The sequence below is a fragment of the Squalius cephalus genome (genome assembly GCF_949319135.1).
Source record: "Squalius cephalus genome assembly, chromosome: 11".
In the NCBI taxonomy this organism is placed as follows: Eukaryota; Metazoa; Chordata; class Actinopteri; order Cypriniformes; family Leuciscidae; genus Squalius; species Squalius cephalus.
Genome location: NC_137132.1, coordinates 23,519,331 through 23,545,279, shown reverse-complemented (window position 1 = coordinate 23,545,279; position 25,949 = coordinate 23,519,331). Strand labels below are relative to the sequence as shown.

The following is a 25,949-nucleotide window of genomic DNA, read 5'->3' as shown; positions in this document are numbered from 1 at the left end:
GACGCTGCATTGTAAACTTCGCGTGATTGGACGATAGTTACGTGCGACACTGTTATAAGCCAATCATATTATATAAGGCGGGATTTGTCGGACTGACACTCTCTAAGCCACGCCTCTCTGTTGATAGTTGCACTGCAGGTTTCAAGGCCGATTGTACTGTGTACATGTGCAATGTTTTGCTTTGCCTTTATTTAGTCTAAAACCACAGTTGAATCCAGATGTGCTCATGAACCCTACTATTGTAGATATTGCATGATATAGAAGTAAAAATGAAAGCATTGCATCTTAAATTGCATAAATTGAATGTTAAAGTAAATTAATAATAAATAAAATAAACAAATACTAATGATATCACTCGCCAATTGCATGAATGTAGGCGTGTGTATTTTTATTTTTATTTAATTTTCTCGTACAAGTATAATAATTGACAGAGTGATGGGAGAGTGCAATGGAAGAATGGTTGCACAAGATGCGATGCGTCCGTTTTTATTACTTTGGTGAGTTGTTTGTGCAATCAGAATAAGAAAAAAAGTGTCCAACCACCAAGTAGGCCTGTGGTTAACACTTCTCAAAATGGTTTCGTTTTAAGCTCTGCAAAGATATCATCAGACAACCTAATGAACAAAATAGTGACATGAAACTGACACAAATAATGAAGTTGAAATTTTTGAAATTTATAATATTATGTAATTTACAATAATAATTTTATACGCATAATACGCATTCACCGTGAGACTCCCGCGATTGACACTCACGCTACACATCCATTTTCTCATGCACAGAAAAATTGCGAAGCAAAGAGGACACGGAGACCGACAGACTACACAGAGCAGGTTACTTATGATATAAAAAAATCTCAGCTCTCAGATTCTGTCAATTTTATTACGAAATTCAAACAATAAATGGGACATTCTACCAGAAACGTACATTTCCACTTATAAAAATCTTGGGGGAAAAAATATATTTTTCTTAAATCTGAACGTTGAGTCATATGGAGGACATGTTAAACTATGAGAGAAACATATCATCCCATCTCAGCATGTTTTTATGATTGAATAAAATACAGTTTTATATGCATTTCACCCCTAAAATGTCAGGCCCTGTCACAGACAAATTTGTATTTGTTAGAATGGTTTCATAATGAATTTCTTTGATACAAATAGCATTTTCTTATTGATCACATGTCCCTGATTGTATCTAACATGGTTTTATAATTCCTTTAAGAAATATAAGTAACTTTTCGGTCAACTGTAGTACACAAAAATCACAGAATACCCACCAGGCACTCATATAGTTGTAAAATAACTACCTTTACATAGGAGATTTTTACAAAAACATAGTAGTGGATAGTAGTGGATATATATCCCCACCTTCATCTACACAGGTAAAGAGATTAATTAATTAATATTTCCTCAAATAGTACATTTTTGTCATAATTTCCTGTGTGACAGGACTGACCATGGCGTGACAGGACTGACGGTACTGTGACAGGACTGACTTTATGGATTTTGATGATGCAGAAAAAGTTATGTTTTGTGTTCTTTATTTAAGTTTTGATTGCCATTTCTTTTTTAAATTATTATTATAATTTTAATGTTAATGTAATATTAGACTATGGTAAAATTCAGCCAAGGACATACACAATATTGGCAAAAGTATTGGGACAGCCCTCCAAATAATTGAATTCAGGTGTTTAAATCACTGTTTGAAATCACTGTGTTTAAATTCCATGGCCACAGTTGTATAAAAATCAAGCACCTGGGCCTTCATTTTACTATTGCATGTGTTAAATACATAATATATGCAATAAATGTAATAAAAAAGAACAATAACATTAATTTGTAAGCCCGTGTCCCACAGGAATGTGACAGGGCCTGATGTGACAGGGCCTGACGGTTGGCCATTTTAAACTGCCATTACTCAGCCTGCTAGCATGCTAGCATAAAAACTGTTAACATGCAAGCAAGGAATTTCAGTAACCTTTTTAGACATGTTTTGAATTTAAAACATTTTCATTATTTTCTGGAATGTTTTACCGTGACAGGGCCTGACCCTTTAGCTCGTCTTCCTAAAAAAAACATACAAAAACAAGCTTAAAATCATACAATTCAATGACAGAATGCAGCCTTGATCAATGTCAGCTTCATCTGGATCAAATGATGTCACTTCCTCTGAGTGATACCCTTAAAGGTGTATTTCAAACATTTTATGTAGAGTTTTATGTAAACGTGACAGGACTGACCAAAACATGGGGACAGTTGTAAAATAGAATTTATTTGTAGAATTTATATATAATTTCATGTTTTTGATCAGTTGATGTGAATGATAACAGCTTAAACTTGTTATTGATGGAGCTTTTTTCCTAAATAACAGTTTTTAGCATAACAAAACTATGGAAGCTGTAGCTCCAATTTGGCTGAGGACAAGGACATGGACAGGATTTGTAATTTTCAAAAGTGTTTTTAATAAAGAAAAAAATATCTGAGAACCTAATGAATAACATATTCCTTTACAGAACAACTAACAGAAATCAACTATGAGCCAGTTTTAGGAATTTTTGGATGAAATACTTTTAGTCACTGTAACAATTCAAGGACAGATAATGTACGTTTCTGGTAGAATGTCCCAAATACCATTTTGGCGCTTGTAAATGTGACGTGACAGATCCCTATAGGAGCACGTGAACCGATCATGACATCTCTACTAGCTAATAGTAAATAAACACGAGCACAACTTACCGAAATGTATATTCCTCATCCATGATATCGATCAATCAGTGTTTTTCATCCGCGGAAAGGGGTCAATAAAACAGCTAGAGAACAATTATGTCATAACATTTACCCCAGGAAAGCCATTTAATGACCATAAAATGGGCTATAGCTATGGAATTAATTTTGTTCCAATAATAATGAACGTAACTTTTCAAGAAACTAATTAAAATATAAATTGAAACTGAATAAAATATCTTTGAAACTGAAAAAGAATAAATCGCAGGCAAATTTTTTGACTTCGTTTTTAATACACTGCATGTTTTGCTAACTATTTCTCATATTGCGTTCGCTGATCTGAACTTACAAATGCGCTTCCAGAGTTTTCATTTACGCTTTTGAAGTTTTCGCTTACGCTTCTGAAGTTTTCGTTTACGCTCCCAGAGTTTTCGTTTGCTGTTCTGACACATTTCTCTCGTGGGGGCGGGGCTAGTAGCAGTGTGCTCTTATTGGCTACTGAGTTTTTGATTGACAGCTTCTTCACCTGGAAGTGAAGACGTCAGTGCTGTGTTTATGTGTGGATGTGAGCGTCTGTTAAGCGCAGCTTTCTATTTCATTTTAATGATATTAAGTTTATATCTGTATTTTCTTGCTGCTACACTATATTGTTGAGATGATTTCTTATAGAATGAATAGTAGCCTACAGACGAATCATTATCATTATCATTAGCCATCGTCGCTATCAGGATACTGGATAGCCTACTGGTGGTAAGTCAGATTTATTTATTTTTAATCAATACTATACTAATACTATTTATAATACAGTACTGTCTTTTTTCAGGTGGAGAGGCATTTTAGAGCTCAGTGAGAGCCCATAACATTATACAGCTGTGTTGTCTTGATTTAACTTAGCCCAATCATTACATGACTTGTTTATCTACATTCGGTTACAGTCTTCGATTAGATCATATTTCCCCCCAGCCACCCCAAACAACATTGGGCTAGAGTACTGTACAGTATCTGTACTGTAGCCTACAGTACAAAAAGTACTGTATCAGTCAATGACCGATGCCAAAGGACCAGAGCGCTGTCAATCACTGCCTGATTCAACTTTGGCAATGTAAAGCCTTTTTTTTTACCATGCCAATAAAGCTATTTAAACCTGAATTTCTCAATTGCTGATTAATTTGCGATGCAGAGTTTTTGAAAGAGGAGAGAAACGACTTGACCACAGAACACGTCTCTGTTCATAATAATAAACACTCAATTATTTTGAATCTTGAAAATTATTTAATTATTTAGAAATTATTTATTCTGATTACTTTTGTGTGATAAAGATGACTGATAGATAAAGCTATTATATGTAGCTAGTATGAGTAAATGCTTTTTCTGTGTCCATATTTGACTAATAATAATGCCAAAAATTGCACTTCAAATGAACATTTCTGAGAAAAATGCTTAATCTTTAATAGTCTTTAATAATAAATATATGTCCAAATTAAAACCTTAATACATGCAAGTAATTATGACTGAAAACATCCAGCAACTGGGGAATACACAGCCATGGATATATGTTTATATATATAGGGTATACAGCCATCTACTGGTTACACAACAGTATTACAGATGATAAATGCTTCATGACTCCCGAGGTAAATATTTAAGCTAGTACTGTAAAATCCCTTAAAACATTTATATAATTTGTTTGGAAAAAATATTTTAAATCTGCAACTTGTTACTGTATGTGGGAGTTCAAAGTAGTTTGTATTGTTAGATTATAATACATTTCCTCTCTCATTTTCCAGGGAGTGGAGCAACTTTTCCATAAACAAAATTCTGATGCTGACACAGAGGATGGAGTGATAATACCAGAGATCCACTGTCCCTTTCAGACAATAATCTTACTTTGTTCAGACACATCACCTTTGAATGACTGGGATCTTGATCTTCAGACACCTGATTTATTTTATTTTAATATAAACTAGCAAATATTTTAATTTCCTCTAGATTAAAACAAACACAGTTCACAAGAGGTTGCACTTTATTCTTATTAGTCTATGCTGATCTTGGATTAGCATACCAACAGCAAATGAATGTTAAGGGGATAGTTCACCCAAAAATAAAATTCTCTCTTATTTTACTCACCCTCATGCTGTCCCAGATGCATTTTACTTTCTTTCTACAGATAAACACGAATCAAGATTGTAAGGAAAGTAATCCATCTCTGCGAGTCCTAAAGACGCTTTAAAAACCACACACAGTGAGCGTGATGGTAATCCATGCGAAAAATCACTTCCGACCAACTGTCTTACGTACATGGGTTACAATCCACTTGTATTATGGACTCACAGAGATGGATTATTTCCTTAAAAATCTTTGTCTATGTTTATGTGAAGAAGAAAGTCATATACATCTGGGATGGCATGAAGGAGAGTAAATGATGAGAGAATTCAATTTTTTTGGGTGGACTATCCTTGTACTGCTTGTGTCCAGTCACTGCTTTGTTACTTGAACTGCAACGGGAACTGTTCAAAGAATCATTGCAACATTTAAAATGTATATGAATTTTTAAAATGTATTCTGTATTTGTAATTTTTCATTTTGTATAGTAATGTATATCATGAGAATACTGTGCATTACATGTATATTATGCAGTTAATGTTTTGTGAATTCTGGTCTTTCCTGTCACAACATAATTGCATCCAAGACCTTCACTTCGATACTTGTGTGTATGCTTTAGTGACAATAAAGAATGTAAATTTAATTGAATTCATATTTTCAATTACATTAATTTAACTGGTTGTATAAGTCACAATTGAAATGGTTGATGATTGTTAAAATATATTTACAATTTTAAATCTTAGAAGATAGTATTAATTAAATGAAATAACTAAATACAATTATCAATTTAAAAAAAAATGGCAACAAGAACATTCTTTCTGTGACATATGTAATGAAATGCCCTTTGAGGTTTGTATCATCTGACAGCAGGCCACGATTGTAATTTTCATATTGTTTAAATTCCTCTTATTTAAGTGACAATTAATTTTGATGGTGTAATTGTATATCATGCTAACAGTGAGTAGTGTGATGGCCATAGTTGCCAACCTTGATTACCTGGTTGAAGTTTGACTTTCTTGACGGCTGAATATATCACACACGTTTGCTAGTATTCTCTTTAAATTGTAACAGCTCAACCTAATCAGAGCCTAACATGCAAAAGAATCATCAGGAATAAACAAATATTCTCCGAAAACATTGGACACTATACAATATTTTAAGTATTATACAGTACTTTAATGTACAATTACACCTGAATAGACTGAATAGATCTCTTGTGCTCCTAAAAGCTTCTGTCGACAAAGTAGTAGCAGCAGGTAAATACAGATACAATTAAAAAACAAACCTAACTTAATATCATTAAAATGAAATAGAAAGCTGTGCTTAAGACGCTCAAATCCACACATAAACACAGCACTGACGTCTTCACTTCCTGGTCAAGAAGCTGTCAATAAAAACCTCAGTAGCCAATGAGAACGCACTACTACTAGCCCCGCCCCCACGAGAGAAATGTGTCAGAACAGCAAACGAAAACTCTGGGAGCGTAAATGAAAACTCTGGAAGCGCATTTGTAAGTTCAGATCAGCGAACGCAATATGAGAAATAGTTAGCAAAACATGCAGTGTATTAAAAACGAAGTAAAAAAATTTGCCTGCGATTTATTCTTTTTCAGTTTCAAAGATATTTTATTCAGTTTCAATTTATATTTTAATTAGTTTCTTGAAAAGTTACGTTCATTATTATTGGAACAAAATTAATTCCATATATAGCCACCTATATAATGACATTGTATATAGATCAGTCAGTGGCACGTTAGTTGGCTAGAAAAAAGGGAGTAGGCTATTTTGCTAAATATGTGTACTATATTACATATTTATTATATTTTTACTTGACATATTTTATTTTACGTTTACTAAAGTTGTTATTATGCCTATATAACCTTAATACTACCAGCTGATAGGGCTCTCTGTATGTTTACAGCATGAGGTGAGATTTTTTTTTCTTGAGAAAATAACGCCTATCTTGTGTACCTAGTATTTATCCAAATGAGCCAATAGGCTAAATCAAATCACAAGAATTTAATTTAATTGAAATCGTGAAATTTGTGTCAAGCAATAAAAAAAAAAAAAACCCGTATCTTACCAGAAATTGTACCATGTAAACATTGTAACATGTTGTCACTTAACCTAATAAAATTCAGTTTAGTTACTAAAATGTTTTGACAATCACAATAGACAGTACCCAAGTATTGACATGAAACTGACACAAATAATGAAGTTTTGGCCTACATATAATATTTATAATATTACGTAATTTACAAATATAATTTACAAATATAATTTACAAATATATATATATATATATACAAATATATATATATATATGTAACTGACTTTCAATAATAAACCAACACTGAGAAATAATCACTTTAGTAAAAGTGTCACAACTTGCAGTGTTGCCCATTGACGAGTTGTTCCCCCTTCGAGGTTAACCAAAACCTTCCGCGCGATCATTAACTCGGCCTTCATAGATTGCCAGTGGACTAAACCATTTCTCTCATCAAAGGTGGATTACAGGGCGTTGTATTATTAAACGTTTTGGGTTAATCTCGTCAAACCGGATCTACAGTCACGAAATACTCTTCTTCAATATGGTGTCCGATTGTTTAAGAAGCAAAAATAATGTGTAAGAGTCCTTATTTTTAAACAGGAAATATATTGTTCTCTTTTGGGCCCCTATGACTGTACGCGTATTGTGTTTGCAGTGGCCCGCCGGTCTCACCTGAGTTTCGGGTTACACTTTCATACCTCGCTTGTCGCTGCACGAGGAAATGGAGGACGCACCTGTCTGAGACAAGTACTGCTGCTTTAACGACACATAGGCCTACTCGGACTTTCTTTACCTACTTTTGGGGAATTTAATGTTGGGTGTGTTTTAAAAGATCTTGAGATAATATGTGGCAGGGTATAATCTTTACCCTCTTCTTGTTTACAGGTACGTTAAGTGCGTTATTTCTTCTTCACCAAAGCTCAGATGTGACAGTTTATGTTTTACTGTTTTCACTTTTTTGTAGATTTGAATTGGAAAATATCAATAGATTATCATTTTATAAATATCATAGATTATATTGAGTTTATTACAACACTAGATCTCATGAAGGACATATGGACCAATTCGTAGTTACTTGTTTTGACTTATAATTAACTAAAATAAGTGGCCAAATGCTATAATTTGTCCTTCACAACTTTTAATCAGATAATTACTATCTTACTAATGGAAATCGATTTAAATATCAGATATTAGCCCAGTACAAATGTACATCCATTTTGAAATAGACCTCAGGTAGTTATTGTGCAATGGTTTCACTTTGTCTTATTTGTATTTTCTTAAGTGTTTGTTGTTTAGGGAATGAGTAATGTGGATTGTGTGGGAGGAGGTGACCATGTCCCCTTCACACTGAAATAGTTTCGGTCAGACACATGAGTCACATCCTCTGATAATCTTTGTAAAACCATATCTAACCCATAGCCTGATGTCATAATGTGATGTCACCAATGCAAAAAGTTTGTTTACCCTTTTTTAGTAATCCTAAACATTGCTTAAAATGGCCTTTTGGAGTCTTTTTGTAGTAAATGGCATCTGTCATCGTTTTTAACTAAGGTATCATTAAACAGTTGTGCATGAAAAGACTGTTTAATTATAGCTTTTGTGAAAGGCTATTGTTCTTTGAGCTGTATGTTAGGGGTTTTCTTTATTTTAGAACTATCAGAGGACAAACAACAGGAATATGCATAATAATGAAGCATGGAATCAATGTCACATTGTTTGTTTACATATTGGTAGGAAGTAGTGCAATAATTACCTTAATCAAGTGTGATGAGAGATTTTTTTTCCTCAAAAGTGTTTTAAGGAAGCCACCAATAAAAATACAGTTTAATTAAAAGGTTCCTGACAAAATTAAAAGAATTATCAGATGTTGTTTGTAGTTTTGTAACTATATATAATTAAATGTAACCCATATATGTTTAAAAAATACTTTGACCATTGCTTTGAACATTGGTTGCAAGTTCAGGGCTAATACATATTACAATACAACCTAGGCTATCTCCTGAATTTGACTAGAATAATGCTCTGATTTAAACACTGCTAATATATTATGGTAAGAAAAATTATTGGATGGATAGTTTACCAAAAATGAAAATTCTGTCATTAATTACTCACCCTCATGTTGTTCCAAACCCGTAAGACTTTTGTTCATCTTCGGAACACAAATGATGATATTTTTGGATGAAATCTGAAATCTTTCTGCCTATGGAAGTAAAATAATGTCAAATGTTTTTGAAATAAAAAAGCCTGTTGAATTGCACTTCTTGAAAAAAATAGGCATTGCATTAACCATGCTTGCATTTTAATGCATTGTATTTTTAGGGCTTGCATTTTTATGGGCTGAAATTCAACATGGTTGAATATTTAAGCTGTGAATATTTCAATTAAAAACATTTCAAACACATTTTCATTATTAAAAATTCAATAATCCATTCACCTTTCATATTTCACTTCCAAAATATTCAAACTGTTTAAAAATACAACCTATAATATTCAACAGGCAATTTTCGGTCCATTTTATTTCGCTTTGCAAATTCGCTTCCACAAATTCAGTGGTTCAAATTCGACAGTAAATTCAACATTGACATCCAGGAACTCAATGTTGTACTCAAACTATAGAATGAACCTCATTGGTTCTTGCTGAAGCTCAAACGTTCTGCATAACACAAAAGAATGAGCCTCATTGGTTCTTGCTGAAGCTCAAACGTGCTGCGTAACACAAAAGAATGAATCTCATTGGTTCTTGCTGAAGCTCAAACGTGCTGCATAACACAAAAGAATGAACCTCATTGGTTCTTGCTGAAGCTCAAACGTGCTGCGTAACACGAGAAGGAACCTCATTGGTTCTTGCTGAAGCTCAAACGTGCTGCGTAACACGAGAATGAGCCTCATTGGTTCTTGCTGAAGCTCAAACGTGCTGCGTAACACGAGAATGAGCCTCATTGGTTCTTGCTGAAGCTCAAACGTGCTGCGTAACACGAGAATGAACCTCATTGGTGCTTGCTGAAGCTCAAACGTGCTGCATAACACAAAAGAATGAACCTCATTGGTTCTTGCTGAAGCTCAAACGTGCTGCGTAACACGAGAAGGAACCTCATTGGTTCTTGCTGAAGCTCAAACGTGCTGCGTAACACGAGAATGAGCCTCATTGGTTCTTGCTGAAGCTCAAACGTGCTGCGTAACACGAGAATGAGCCTCATTGGTTCTTGCTGAAGCTCAAACGTGCTGCGTAACACGAGAATGAACCTCATTGGTGCTTGCTGAAGCTCAAACGTGCTGCGTAACACGAGAATGAGCCTCATTGGTTCTTGCTGAAGCTCAAACGTGCTGCGTAACACGAGAATGAACCTCATTGGTTCTTGCTGAAGCTCAAACGTGCTGCGTAACACGAGAATGAACCTCATTGGTTCTTGCTGAAGCTCAAACGTGCTGCGTAACACGAGAATGAACCTCATTGGTTCTTGCTGAAGCTCAAACGTGCTGCATAACACAAAAGAATGAGCCTCATTGGTTCTTGCTGAAGCTCAAACGTGCTGCATAACACGAGAATGAATCTCATTGGTTCTTGCTGAAGCTCAAACGTGCTGCATAACACAAAAGAATGAGCCTCATTGGTTCTTGCTGAAGCTCAAACGTGCTGCGTAACACGAGAATGAATCTCATTGGTTCTTGCTGAAGCTCAAACGTGCTGCGTAACACAAGAATGAATCTCATTGGTTCTTGCTGAAGCTCAAACGTGCTGCGTAACATGAGAATGAGCCTCATTGGTTCTTGCTGAAGCTCAAACGTGCTGCGTAACACGAGAATGAATCTCATTGGTTCTTGCTGAAGCTCAAACGTGCTGCGTAACACGAGAATGAGCCTCATTGGTTCTTGCTAAAGCTCAAACGTGCTGCGTAACACGAGAATGAATCTCATTGGTTCTTGCTGAAGCTCAAACGTGCTGCGTAACACGAGAATGAATCTCATTGGTTCTTGCTGAAGCTCAAACGTGCTGCGTAACACGAGAATGAGCCTCATTGGTTCTTGCTGAAGCTCAAACGTGCTGCGTAACACGAGAATGAGCCTCATTGGTTCTTGCTGAAGCTCAAACATGCTGCGTAACACGAGAATGAACCTCATTGGTTCTTGCTGAAGCTCAAACGTGCTGCGTAACACGAGAATGAGCCTCATTGGTTCTTGCTGAAGCTCAAACGTGCTGCGTAACACGAGAATGAATCTCATTGTAGGGCTGGGCGATATGGCCTAAAAAAAAAATCCCCGATTTTTTCACAAAAAACTCGATTTACGATTTAAACCGATTTTTTTTTCTTCCCCTACTTAAAATCAATCTGCAAATGACAAAGAAATTGTTCAAAACAATTTTTAATTTTATTTTGTTTTGATTTTCCCTTCTGGGATTTGATTTGGATTTTCCCCTTGGGGTTAAAGTGCAATCAGAAACAACAAGCCAAAAAGACAAGATGGCAGGCCCTGCCTTTGTAAACAGTGAAAATGTAACATAACAGAACAGAACAGAACAGAACATGAAATGGATGGATTGGGATTGGTGGGGAACGTGAAAAAAAATTTGAATTTCGTAATTAAATCGACAGAATCTGAGAGCTGAGAATTTGTTTCATAGCAATAGTAACCTTCTCTGTCTTGTCTGTCGGTGTCAGTGTCCTCTTTGCTTCGCGATTTTTCTCTGCGTGAGAAAATGGATGTGTAGCGTGAGAGCGTGTAAAAAGTGACGATTGCGTGAGTCTCACGGTGAATTCGTGAGAGTTGGCAGCTCTGCGGATTCAGTTTGTAAGACTGTAGATTGTTTTTTGGCGGGTGTGCTTGTGCTGCCGCGGTCTTGCCGTGTTGTTTGTGTATCTCTATGCCAAACGCGCGGGGGAAGAGCTGAGCCCGTTCGGAGCTACGGGAGCCCAGAGGGGAGCGTCGGCGAATGTTAAAGAGAAAACCGATTTTCATTCAAAAAAATCGACGTAAACTGCAAATTCGAATTAATCGATAAAATCGATTTATCGCCCAGCCCTATCTCATTGGTTCTTGCTGAAGCTCAAACGTGCTGCGTAACACGAGAATGAATCTCATTGGTTCTTGCTGAAGCTCAAACGTGCTGCGTAACACGAGAATGAGCCTCATTGGTTCTTGCTGAAGCTCAAACGTGCTGCGTAACACGAGAATGAATCTCATTGGTTCTTGCTGAAGCTCAAACGTGCTGCGTAACACGAGAATGAATCTCATTGGTTCTTGCTGAAGCTCAAACGTGCTGCATAACACGAGAATGAACCTCATTGGTTCTTGCTGAAGCTCAAACGTGCTGCGTAACACGAGAATGAATCTCATTGGTTCTTGCTGAAGCTCAAACGTGCTGGGTAACACGAGAATGAATCTCATTGGTTCTTGCTGAAGCTCAAACGTGCTGCATAACACAAAAGAATGAGCCTCATTGGTTCTTGCTGAAGCTCAAACGTGCTGCGTAACACGAGAATGAACCTTATTGGTTCTTGCTGAAGCTCAAACGTGCTGCGTAACACGAGAATGAACCTCATTGGTTATTGCTGAAGCTCAAACGTGCTGCGTAACACGAGAATGAACCTCACTTGTTCTTGCTGAAGCTCAAACGTGCTGCGTAACACGAGAATGAACCTCATTGGTTCTTGCTGAAGCTCAAATGTGCTGCATAACACGAGAATGAGCCTCATTGGTTCTTGCTGAAGCTCAAATGTGCTGCATAACACGAGAATGAATCTCATTGGTTCTTGCTGAAGCTCAAATGTGCTGCATAACACGAGAATGAGCCTCATTGGTTCTTGCTGAAGCTCAAACGTGCTGCGTAACACGAGAATGAGCCTCATTGGTTCTTGCTGAAGCTCAAACGTGCTGCATAACACGTTTATGAGTTTGGTCACCCCTGCTTTAAGTGATTGAAAGATAATTTTCAAGAGGACCCTTTGCTTCCTGTGCATTCAAAACATTTTCAATAAATCTAAGCCTAAGAAAAGCCACTTTATTATTTGAACAGATTAAAGATGAGTTTTGCATCTTCATTGACACATTCACAGTCATTTTATGTGGTTTACCTGGATTGTTTTAATCTGTTGTTTACTTTTGTTTTTTAAGAATGATATTTCTTTACAGAAAGTCTCTGTCTGAAGGCTTCTCATAAAAACAGGCTCTTTAAATGTACTGTACTGCCTTTTGAAATGGCTTGAGTCTTTGTTATTGCCTAAAGGCCTTTCAATCCTTTCCTTTTTTTAATTTGGATGGTATTTGATACCTATTTTATTTTTAATTCCTGTCCAAGTTCATGGGAATGTCTTAAACCTCCCTGTTTCATCTATTTGTGGATACTGTTACTGTATATTTAAATGTGTCTCTTCTCCCACAGGCTTCACCACAGCCATCAATGTGATCTGCAATAAGCCGCGCTATGTGGTCATATTATTCCAGCCGGTCACACTCACCTGTGATTACACTACCACAGCTACAGTCGCTCCACTGATCATCTGGAAGTACAAGTCCTACTGCAGAGACCCGGTCCAAGCTGCTCTAAACCCCAGCAGTGCTGACAGTGCCATCGCTCAGTCCAACCCAAACTACAACCCCAACATAGAGTGTGCAGACAGTGCCAGGACCGTTCGCATAGTGGCTTCGAAACAAACGTCGGTCACACTTGCGAAAGACTACCAGGGCCGTCAGATCAGCATCACCAATAGTAAGTCATCTTTGGGCAGAGAAACCAAAAGAATATGAATCAAATTAGTTGGCTTAGCAAATAGATATTTCCTTCATTATCTTCATCTTGCAGGAGCTATTGTTAATTTCACTGTTAATATTATTGCTCTATCATATTTTATCTAATTTAATAGCATAGTGAATATTTAGAGCTGCTTCAGCAGGGATCAATGCTAAGGATTTTTTATCAGGAATATTAGTCTGCTGTCACTTTAAGAGCTGCACGTATCCAACACACTGTTACACACGTACAACTGTTTACGATCACTTAAGACATAACCTACTATGTTTCACAAGGATACTTTCCTATATGGGCATTTTGACATAATTATGTGTGAATTTGTCCATTCAAGTGCAAGAAGACATGAAAGCGGACTTAATGTACTAGGCTTTTCTTGTGCTTTCTGAGAGGCTTATTTCTGGGATGTTTGCGCACAGAAAACTTCTTGAAAATGTCATGTGATTACTGTACCGCCTTCCTGTAATAATGTAGGGAATCACTCATTGTACATAATTCACGTAATGTTCATGTTTTGACTTGCACATACGATTTAGTTTTCATCCAAATGTCACATGTGCTGAGTAATCAAGATCAGCAATCAAGAGCATGCAACTTCAGTTAATGTTATAATATTATTTTACTTTCTTTGCTGTTACCAGTTTGCCATATCTGACCGCACACCAAACTTTCCAGTGACATATGATATGTGAAAAAGGGATACAATCGACAAGCTCGCGCATCTGTGCCGTTGCGCGCTCAATCCACTCGTGCATGTTTCCCTTATATAGCTATAGCGTGCCGTGAATATTTAATTAGTTTAATATTCTGTTAATTAGATATATTTACTTCATATTCATCCTTCTATAATATCTCCATTGTGCTTTATGTTTGCTTTGCTGTGTTGTGTTTCTTTGTTTGGACGCAAACACAACACGCTGTGTAGTTGGTTCAGAGCATTTTAATGTGTACGTGTACACGAGCGTGGTATTTTTGTAATACATATGTATTGTTTGTTTAATTATTTAGGCTATATATTCTTTTTTTTTTCATTATTTTCACTAACAATGTGCCATTTTATCTGCTAAGATTTCAATATGTACATTTATGATATGATTTAAGCACCTCTGAAACCTATTCTTACTTTTTTTTCATGTATTTATATATAGATGCAGATCTTAACTTTGCTCAGACTGCTTGGGGAGACAGCGGTGTGTATGTCTGTACAGTCGCCTCAGCCCACGACCTTTCAGGGAATGGCGAGTGTTTTTCAGAGCTCATTGTGCTTGGTAAGTGTTTACCTTCTGACAAACAATCTCAGACTGATAGACACCCAAACATGTGTGATTTTTAACACATGGATTGCACACTTGTTCGTTCATTCAATCTGTGTTTTGTTTGTTTTGTTTTTGTGCATGTGAGGAATTAGGGCTGTGTTAGATGATATCTTGGAAGTTGTTTTTGTTTTTATTATAAAAAAATATTATTTTCAATGGTCACAGTTTAAATTAGGGTCGAATAGTTATTAAAGTAGTTGTTAAATTTAGGTATCAGGTAGGATTAATGGATGCCGAATAAGGCATTAATACGTGCTGCTTTAGGAGTACTAATGAACAGTCAATATCCTAGTAATATGCATGTTAATAAGCGCCTAGTTAATAGTGAGAATTGGACCCTAAACTAAAAGTGTTACCTTTTCATTAATTTCCACCTGGAAGGTCACGGTTTGCTTGTGAAGGATTCAAGAGTATTTCTTTAATGTTATAGAAAACAATTATATATTGATAAATACTAATATTAATAATTAGACTAATAACAGTAGTAGTAATTCTATAACTTAAAGGCTATTTTTTTCTCCTTGGGCTGATGCCGAAAAGCCTTTTTCAGTAATTATGGCTTTGTCTTTCTTTCACAGAGAGAAAGTCAAATACTACAGACCTGCTGCCTGGCATTGATTTACTGATCATGGAAGGTAGAATAAGTGCTTCTCTTTAGAGGTGTATTTGAATCCTTCACCAGCCACAGCCAGGTCTCATTCACTGCAGCCTTAGACTAGAAACTGTAGACTAAAATTATAGATCTTGGAGTAGAATTTGATGCATAAACAAGATTTTGAGAGACAGAAGGACTGTGTGTTCAATGTGTGTCACTGTGTCCTTGAATTTTGTCCAGTCTCTGAAACACTGAAAATTAGATTTTACGATAGTACAACATGTTAAATTAATCCACAGCCTTGTTTTTATTTGTCTACTCTGACTTGACTCTGATTTGTCTAGGTCAATTACTAATTAATTATTATGCATCTTTTATTTGAGTACTTGATTCTGATTGGCAGCATTCTGTCTTATCACTTCACAACCTATTTCTTCTCACGTAATAAACCAATTTTAGTAAAACAATATTAAACATCCCACTTATTCCATAGCTACTTACCAAATAAATAAATTAATGGATGTTTAATATTGTTTAGTAAAACAATATTAAACATCCATTCATTTATTTATTTGGTAAGTAGCTATGGAATAAGTGGGGTAATTTACAGTTAGATGACTGACTGTACATTACTACTGCCTTAGATTTGCATAGGCTTCTGTTATTTGGTGGTTTTCTCTGTCAGATTGTGGAATAGTTTCTAAGATCTGCGTCTGCACATGAGTCATGTTGTGTCTGTGCATGTAGGATGTTGTTATGGTGCATGGTGGAATCAAGCCCTGGCAGAGTATTGTGAGGCAAAACCTGTCCGGCTGGTTCTTCTTTATGTGCGTCAAATACTTCTCTTTTTTTTTTTTTGCTTGCCAGCAGCAAGAACTGACAGAAATGTGCACACATGAAGATAAAAACATCTCATGACATGCCAAAATATAAGTGTGTAAACTATATATATCCCAATTTTATGTCTTCTGGGCAATTTTCTCATGAAATGGAAATTAAACCAATATTGCTTTTACACTGATATCTCTTCAGTCTTTTCTGTTTAATTCCCTGAGTCCTCTGTTTGGTATCTGAAGCAAGCGATTTGTCTCTCGTTGTTCTCCAGACTGGTTGTTAGTGGTGTTGGTGGTCCTGGGCTTCTTGCTGTTTTTGCTCCTGATCGGTATCTGCTGGTGTCAGTGTTGCCCTCACACCTGCTGCTGTTACGTCAGATGCCCCTGCTGCCCGGAGCGCTGCTGCTGTCCCCGCGCCTGTGAGTCCACACCTCCTTCACTTCCACTTCCACTTTTAGTGGAAAATGTGTTATAGAAAAGTGTTCAAAATTCCCCTTTGTGTGAATTGTTTTTTTCATTAGTGCTGTCAAGTAGATTATAAATATTAATCAAATTAATTATTTGATATGCTGATGAATTAATCAGATCAATTATAACTGCCTCAACCACTTTAAGTTTAAGACAGCTTTAAGTCTGATTTTTAGGAAGGGAACCACCAACTTCTTTTTACATAGACATAAACAAAACCAGGCATAAATCACATGAAACTGTCAGGCTATTTTAAATAAACAGACAAACAAAAACTATAATAAACCAATGATGGATACTGAAAACAAAACAAACAATGAGCATACAAGAAAGAAAGACTGCACAGATGTAGGCAGGCTTGGCTTAAAATACCCACAGTCTTTGAAACATAAGCGGGGGAAAAACAGCCTGATATGGAGTCGGTGTAACAACAGTACATGAATTGAAATGAACCTGAAAGCCTTTTATATATATATATATATATATATAGTCCATGGGTGCGAAAGACAGTCTGGTGAAGATGGAGATGCTGGTCTTCGACAGAATAATTCCAATCAAAAATAAATAAGTCCAACATGCAGGTAATCCCAAAAAGCAAAGCTACATGTTTACAATCCTTGTGCCAGAGATCCAAGAGATCCACAGGGTGAAGTAAAGACACATTCCATGAATGAAAATCCTCTTTTGATCTCGAAGCAATGAATAGAAGCCATATAAATGAGAGTAGCAATAAAGAGTCCCTCTACAACAGAAGACATAAACTTAACAGTAGCAGTGAAGCCAGTCAACTAACAATCTTAAATAACACAGAAAAAGTTATATGTGCAATGATTATAAACCAATACAAAAACCACACCAGAAAATACGTAGAATAAATGAAAGAAAAGAAAATACTCCTTACATTGATTGAGCTTAAAACCAAAGTTTCCCAATCAGGACTCAAAGTGGTTTGTGGTAACACAGCAGTAAGCCATGCTTCCTCTGTCCAACAAATCTAACTTGCTCTACTACCCACCTGGGTATATACCCTTTTCTAGAGTACCCTAGCGCCTCTGGTGATGTGTAGTAGTACACTCAATACGAAAAAACATGGCAACAGAGCCTGAGCCTGTTACACAATTGTAAAAATGTGCATGCATGAATATTTGCAGAGAAAAGCCTCTAAACCTTAACACACATTTTATTGCATTTTTGTTTTAAATAATAACTTGCACTAAATTAAATATGTTTGCAGTATACGAGGCTGGTAAAATGGCTAAGTCTGGTGTCCCCAGTCAGTACGCACCCACCGTCTATGACCCAAGCATGTACAGACAGCCAGCTTATGGAGTTGGCGGAGCTCCATATGGTCTTCCCATGCTCCCTATGCCGATGGGCGTCGCTGGTCCTCCCTCCAATGGCTACGGCAGAGACTACGATGGGGCCAGCTCAGGTCAACTCTTCCTCTCATTGCCCTAAAAACTGCAGTTTAACAAAAGAGTTTTTTACATTCATAAATCTAATTAGTTGATCATTTGTTCTTCCCACTACAGTTGGCCAAGGATCTCAAGTGCCGTTGCTGCAAGACCACGATGGTGGAGGAAGTACGCGAGAGATCTTTACTACATCAGTTTTGGACTTATGTTTTATATAATATTATATTTTTTAATTAAAATACTTTGCAGAACATATGTAATTAATTTGCGATATATTTATTATCTAGTATTTTTTCCTACTCATTTATTAATCCTTCTAAATCAGGGGTGCCCAATCCTTTTCCTGGAGACTTACCTAACTGCAGAGTTCAGATCTAGCCCTGCTCCAACACAACTGTCTGTAGTTATGAAGTGCTCCTGTAGATCTGAATTAGCTGGTTCACTTGTGTTTGATCTAGGTAGATCTCCAGGAATAGGATTGGGCACCCCTGATCTTTATTTTTAAGTGATTTTAAACCTAAATGTTGGTTGATTTAAATCTAATGTTGGTATTGTTTTTCAGAGCGTAGTGGATACCGTGTTCAGGCCGACCAAGATGGAAACCCAACACGGGTGCTTTACTATATGGAGCGAGAACTGGCCAACCTTGACCCCAGTCGCCCAGGGAACACTCCAGGCAAATACAGTCGTCGTGAGTTCTGGAGATGGGCACTAACTTTCACTCTGAGGGTTGGGTTATAACAAAGTGGTGCTTAAAGGGGCTATATGTAGAATTCAGGAACCCTTGTTATTAGCAACACCGGTGGCTGTACAAGAGACTGAAAGTGAACACAAAGTTGATTAGTATTCATTTTCGTTCTTTGCTTGAAAGTAAAAAGAAGTTTTAGGAAATACTTTTGTAGTAATATACTGTGAATAAATATCCAGGCGTCATCAACGCTGCTGAGAGTGACGTTTAGAAGATGTAAATATGTGCTGCGCACTTTTCTTTCAATAACTAAATAAATGCTCAACAAAACTGACAGCGATGAGAAACAGCAGTTAAGAAAGCATCGGATCGCAGTGACGTGGATATGTTTGCACAAGCTCTGCAATTAACCGGCATCATGTCGACAGATGAGGTGATTAAAATGACATTTGGTACTGTATAGTCTACAGATCTGGCTATGTGAGACTATAGTTTGAGTTAATCTCTTTTCTTTGCATGGCACATTGACATACAGTACAGAATGGCTCTTTAAGCATCATCCAGAACATTGTATATGCATTCATTTCATGTGTCACAGAATAGAAGAGAGGCTCTCAGGAGCGTGCGTAAATGTCACATCAATTTCATTTTCCTAACAAAAACCTTAAAAAAAATCACAATCTAGAAAGTTGGGGAAAGTCTCTTTTTTTTTTACTTTATTTACAAGCTGTTGACACATGGCAATAAAAAAGGGATAATACATGGAAATTCTTACATATAGCCGCTTTAAAATGAAGTAGGACATGTTCCTGGGTCAAGATCCTCTGAAGGTCCATGAACAACATTCAAATCAACCAATTTCTGACAGGGTTAGGGATTCACAAACATGTCCTACTTGTGTGTGTGAAAGTTCACAGGCAATCTAAAGGAAACACATTTGTTTCAACTTTGTTTCCTGTAGATTCTCCATTTTTCCAAGGTTGGGGGATGATTTGTTTGTAATCGTTTTGTTTATTAAAACATTTTGGTCTTGTTCTGCTTTTCTTACCTGTCCTCCAGTGGATGGTATGAGCGAGGTGAGCTCACTTCACGACGGTCCAGACTCTCGAAATCGTGGTCGGGCCAGACCACCTCAGCTTACCACGGTGTACGATGATGTGGACGAGAATATGAGTACCATCAGCAGCGTGTCTCAGCACATCCGACGGGACGAGCACAGGCGGGGAGCTGACAATCGAGGACGCGCCCACTCCATGGAATACTTAGACGATATTGGCCGCAATTACCCACCCACTCGTCGAGATGGTGGGGCCAGGGGCGACAGAAGAGGGTTAGTGAATTAATCGTTAAATCGTGCTAAAATAATGCGTTCAGTCCTTCTTAAAACGTGACTTTACTCTGTCTAGTTCGGATGACGAGTGGAGCAGCAGCGGACGAGGATACGCCGATGACCGTCGACGCCGTGATTACTCTCCTGACAATCGTCCTCGTCGTGGAGACTCCTTCCGTGGGGTCGGTTTCCAGGGCCGCCGCAGCCGTAGTCGTGATGACCTGATGGATCTGGAGCGAGATCGTGGCCGCGGAGGCCGGGACGCGTACGATGACAGCTTCCTGAAGGAGGCCATGGAAAAGAAGAAGTTAGGCGAACAGCAGAGAGGCCGCAGTCGCGAGAGGCTCGACAGCGAGAGCGACCGTTCTGACCGCTTCAGGGGGCCACACGGCGGACCGCCCCCTCTGCCGCTCGCCCCGCCCTCTGGAAACCCTGATCGCCGTGGCAATCACAGCAGCTTCCCACCTCCTCCCCCTCCCTACACTGAGGACAGTGACAGTCTGCCATCATCCAAAAAGAGCAACTTAAAAAAGGTAAGAGCCAGATTCAAAAGTAAGAAAGATTTTTGCATAAAAGATTTTTAATATCCAACAATCACTAGGACAGTGTTATATATTTTGTTCAGTTGTGTACTTGCATTATCCCAAATGTTTCCAACAATGTTTAAATCAAGAGAAATTCGCAATTTTAACCAGTGTAATGGCCTGTGTCATTGCATCATGTATCAATGACGTCGTATCCACGTTATCCTCGATTTCTGGTCCTACTTCTGTAAAAACCATGGAAACACCAAATATGCTTTAATATATTATGTTTTTTATTAGACAGGTGAGCAACTGTTTGGATACCTTTATTGACAGAAAACGAATTCTTGTTATATTGCTCAAAACGGTTAGGTCCTGTTTACACCTGGTATTAAGATGCGTTTTGTTCTAGCGAATTACAAGTGGACAATGCTAAATACACGTTCACTTAAGACAAACGACTGTTTACAAAGAAACATTTTGACACATAAGTGTGTGTATTTGACCGTTCAAGGCAAGCCCAGTCAGATAAGTGGTCACACACTGTATGATAAGCAGCTTTATGTGCGTGCATTCCAGGTGTGTGCACTGACTGCACTCAGATTCAGATCCGTAGCATAAAAACACATTGTTTCTTGAGACCGCGCTATAACTCCACACTGGAGTTATGACATGACTGTGGCGCTGAAGTCTGACGTCATCAATTTGCAATCGTTTGGTGAGATCTGCCTATTTTAGTGACTCCCGATCGAGTCATAGAATGTGATTATCGGCAGATACTGATCTGTGCCCGATCGAACGGAGCATCCATAAAACCCATACATTTACCCACCCATAGACCCTCCCCGCCAAGAAATCCGGACAGAAGTGATTGAAAGTGGACAAAAGAGACTGATTAAAATGCCAGGTGTAAACGGGTATGTGTCTTATTTGGTTTATTTGTAGAAACAGTAATACAGCATTTTCTCCACCATACAATATAATTTAAAATTAACCGCATGCCATTTAGCAACACAAGTAATCCAGCTTTTATTAATGATATTTTTGTAGGATTGTTTTGACCAAGTAAAACAGTTCTGCATTACACCACAATTTTAATTTGTCAAATAAAGTGACCTGTATAAGTAGTAATTCAGCACTCGTGGCTGTTTCATTAGAATGAGATAAAATAATGTGAATTTAAGGGAACAAACGTAACTGTAACAAAGTTCAAGTACAGGGAAGAAAGATATAAATGTAATAGACATAATCAACATCTGAATACGGCATAAGCATAATGAAAATAGCAACGGAAAATGTCCCAGGCCTGGTCCTCTCTCGCCCTTCACTGCCGTCATTCCTTATATCCTTCCGGAGCTCCTCCATGGGTCTCGAGGCTCTCATCCCTGCTTCATACCACAGTAACATTAATAAAACTTTAATACATTAGCTCGTAAAAGAACATATTTCGTTTCGCGTACCTACCCTGAAGTGACAAAATAAAATAAAATTCTGTATCAAAATTTATAAGGAAAGACCAGTACTTTGTTTAGGCTTGGTCTGTAGGGAATTACAAACCTGCGCACATATATTCAAACGCACATACCTATAGAAGCCATTCTTAATGTGCATGTGAACGCCATCCACGTTTTTCACAGGTTCGCGTTTAAAGTCTGTGTAGAGAGAATGGTGTCGTCTTAGTGGCCCCTAATTTAATAACAAATGATCGTTGTGACGGAAGCGAATCAATCAAATATAACTTTAGCTGAAAAATAACTTTATTATAGAACCGCTATAAAGCCAAAACAATCTCTGTTACCATAAATTATATGCTTATCTCTGTAAAGCTGCTTTGAAACAATCTACATTGTTAAAAGCGCTATATAAATGAGGATGACCTGACTTAACATGATTTCTGTCCTGGTCCCGACGGATTGCTTTGCATCGCTGTAGAGGTGAAGACAACATCTCCCATGAGTCCACGCTCATTTACGGGCATCATCGAGCTACGCCTTTGTTATTGTTTTGAATAAGTGACCTCTAGCAGCAAAACTTACTGTGCCTTTAAAACGTATGAATTATGTATTGTTTCTTTAATTACTATTTTTTAAGGTTATTGTTGGTTGTTTTATTCACAGTGATATTCCAAACTGAAAGCTTTTTAAAAATCCAGTTAAAACCTGGTCAGCACCAGCTGAAATACCAGTTTCCTGCAATGCTGTTATTGTTAACTAAAACTAAACATATTAAAATTGTTTTGAAATAAAATAAAATATAAATATTAGATGAAAAACTTAAACTTAAAAGCTTTAAACAAAAATTAGACTAGCCAAAGTACTAAAATGACTAAAACTTAAAAAAAAAAATGGATTAAAGATAAATAGAAATATAAAAATGACAAAAAAAAGTACATAACAAAAAGACTAAAACTAATACCAAGTAATCTATAGGCAATGAATAGACATATTCCTGGCATGGAATAATAAGATATTCAAAAAGCAGGGAGGAGCAGTGATTCTAGAAATAAACGAGTAGGCAAAACGGAGAAGGATATTTATAGCTGATGTACAAAATTTTATTTTGGTTAACTAGTTTGTGTACAGAGTTCAGCAAGTCAGTCAATGACTTCCCTGAAAAAAAAAAAAGGTCATGCTTGCTTTAGGTGGTCATAGTGTTTTTAGCTTCCACCTTTGGCTGTAACATTATAAAAATGTTCTGTTTTTCTAAATGTTTTCCGTTTCAAATTCTGGCTTTTCTTTATCAATGTTAAGTGAAACTCAGAAGAAGACGACACTATGAATGCTTTAATATTCAGTCATGTTATAGTTTTAATACTAATGCAAAGTTTTGCTGTGTTTTCTTTGGCCAGAATGGGGCTGTGAGCAGAGAGAGTCTGGTGGTGTGACACGGCAGTGAACGCTCAGATGGAAATAGTGTGTGTTTGAGTTTTAGGTTGATTGGTGAGATTTTTTTGTTTTGTTAATATTCATCATGTATTTTTATGGGATTTTTTTTAATGATAATAATTGTATAGCCATATAGTTTAGATTATTACACTGTTATGTAGGCTCGTTTATGAACATGAAATAGCAGATTCTTAGCATTTTTTTTTTTTTTATGATCTGGTTCCTACATGAACATTTTACTAACAGCAAATGCTCAAAAACTGGTACCCGGCATCAGCAGTTATTTTTACTGTGCAAATATGTCTATTTCTGTATTTGAATGTGTTTTTAATAGATGTTCATTTGTGTCCGGGAAAAAAGAGCCTTTTAGTTTTTCAGCTATGGATTTTGAATTAATGTAACATAAAGAAATGATATTTGTATGGACTGAAATTGTATTGTTAGATTCATCATGCGGTTTCTGCAAGTGGGTGATTTATATAATGTATTGTTAATTTTTTATGCACATTTACAAATTCAAGAACCTCTATGAAATTCCCCTGAGTGTGCTATTTTTAATGTTGTGTTTTTATTTTATACATACCGGTATGTTTAATACTTATTCTAATCTGAGATTTGGTCATACAGTCATTTAGCTATTTTTGTACAGTCTTGTAATGTCAATTTGCAATAAATCTTTTCTATTGTATTTAGGTTTGTTGTCTTGTTAGGGATCAATGTGACATACTTTTTTATATTCATTGGTGTTTCTGAATTGTGCCCACTAGATGGCAGTTTACTATTCATGGACAATAATAGCAGGGAATGACATACAGAATTAATTTGCATGTGACAATAACATTCATTATTACTGAGCCAAGGTATTTCACTTGTACGTCTGCAATTCAAATATACATGTCATGTTAGAAATGTTTCTGTGAAGTTAAAGTTCCTGTTTTGGGCAGCTTGTTCTGGTGTCATTGGTCCTGTACATTGCTGTCTTTACAGACTAGAAGCTGACATATCATATGTCAGCTAAAAGCAAGCACTCTTTCATATACATATGTCACATATGTATATGAAAGAGTGCTTGCTTTTAGGTGCTTCTACTGTTACTGTGTTCTGCCTGGTGGGTTTATCAGAAAACAAAGCATATTTTCTAACCCAGATAGAGAAGAAGGACCAACAACTGCCTCTGTGAGATGTACTCTCTGAAATCCACCGTTGGTGGCCTGCCAAGATCACAGCAGAGAGGTAGCCATCAATGCTTTCATCCATCTGGTGTCTTAAAGCAGCAATTCCTTAGGAAATTCTCACCTACCTTCTTTCTATCTGAAGAAACAGCATCAGCAAAAGGCCAAGTGACCCCCGCAGTTCAGACAGCTGGTAAATGAATCTGAGTAATATACGGTTTGCTATAACAATTACATTGTAACACTACATGAGAAGATTAATCAAATCCAGTTCAAAATGTATGGAGAAATAAAAAACAACAAGGACTTGAGGTATGTTTCATACCTGTGTCAACACTCCCGTTTTCCCCGGGAGTCTCCCGTATTTCACACCCATCTCCCGCCCCCCTCTCGTTTTGTTATTTCTCCCGTTATTTGTACGGCCCAAACGTCGTTATATGAATAATCACATTGCATTATTCCAAGGTTGTCCAGTTGCCAGATCTTGTATGAAACCCATCCTACTCGCGCAATCAACACATCATACAAATTTCAACCCATTTGTGAGCTCAACCTGGCAACCTACAACCCAGTTGTGCCGTCGATATCTGCGCAGGTAGTAGACGCGGGAAGTTGAATAAGCGTTATAGAAATGGGAAAAGACTTCGTGTTAAGTAAATATTTAACGCAGCATCCGCTTTTTTTTTCTGTCATCCTTTGGCCGCATGGCGTTACATTATATGATGCGCTTGCGAATGCTTTTAAACCATTCAAGCCATATCTTAGGCTACTTATTTTATAAAACTTTAAAAGCGAAAAGCGCATCACTCACTCATGGGAATACATTTGACATCGCAGCCTGACCTTGACGGAAATAAATATCCTAAGCTAAATGTAGGCTACCAGAGGAAAAAGTATCAGCTTGTAAACCGTGTTTTTCAATCCATACCCGTTTCGCCCCGTGGCTCAAAAAGGACACAACAAAAATAGGGACACACGAGAAAGCCAAAAATAAAATGCAAAATCTATTAACAAAATAGAACTATAAAGAAAAAAAAACTACGTAGCCTGTACAACGGTAACAGTGAACAAATTCATAACCTGTGCACGCTTTCGCAATC

At 37.1% G+C, this 25,949-nt stretch overlaps 1 protein-coding gene across 8 annotated transcripts; it reads left to right on the top strand.

The window, feature by feature from the left end:
* The first annotated feature begins 7,564 nt into the window (after positions 1-7,564).
* lsr (lipolysis stimulated lipoprotein receptor) lies at positions 7,565-24,619 on the top strand. 8 transcript variants are annotated; one of them, XM_079885501.1, is made up of 12 exons: positions 7,584-7,763; positions 13,258-13,584; positions 14,772-14,891; positions 15,518-15,574; positions 16,640-16,786; positions 18,070-18,267; positions 18,368-18,418; positions 18,813-18,941; positions 19,998-20,268; positions 20,345-20,801; positions 21,631-21,709; positions 23,641-24,368. In XM_079885501.1, the coding sequence occupies exons 1-11, from the start codon at positions 7,724-7,726 to the stop codon at positions 21,661-21,663; spliced, it is 1,830 nt and encodes a 609-aa protein (XP_079741627.1). In that variant the 5' UTR covers positions 7,584-7,723; the 3' UTR covers positions 21,664-21,709; positions 23,641-24,368. The 8 variants fall into 8 exon arrangements, with proteins under 8 accessions (XP_079741631.1, XP_079741630.1, XP_079741626.1 ...); XM_079885503.1 differs by having other exon boundaries at positions 7,643-7,763; positions 18,813-18,926; XM_079885505.1 differs by lacking the exon at positions 15,518-15,574 and having other exon boundaries at positions 7,565-7,763.
* Positions 24,620-25,949: the final 1,330 nt, after the last annotated feature.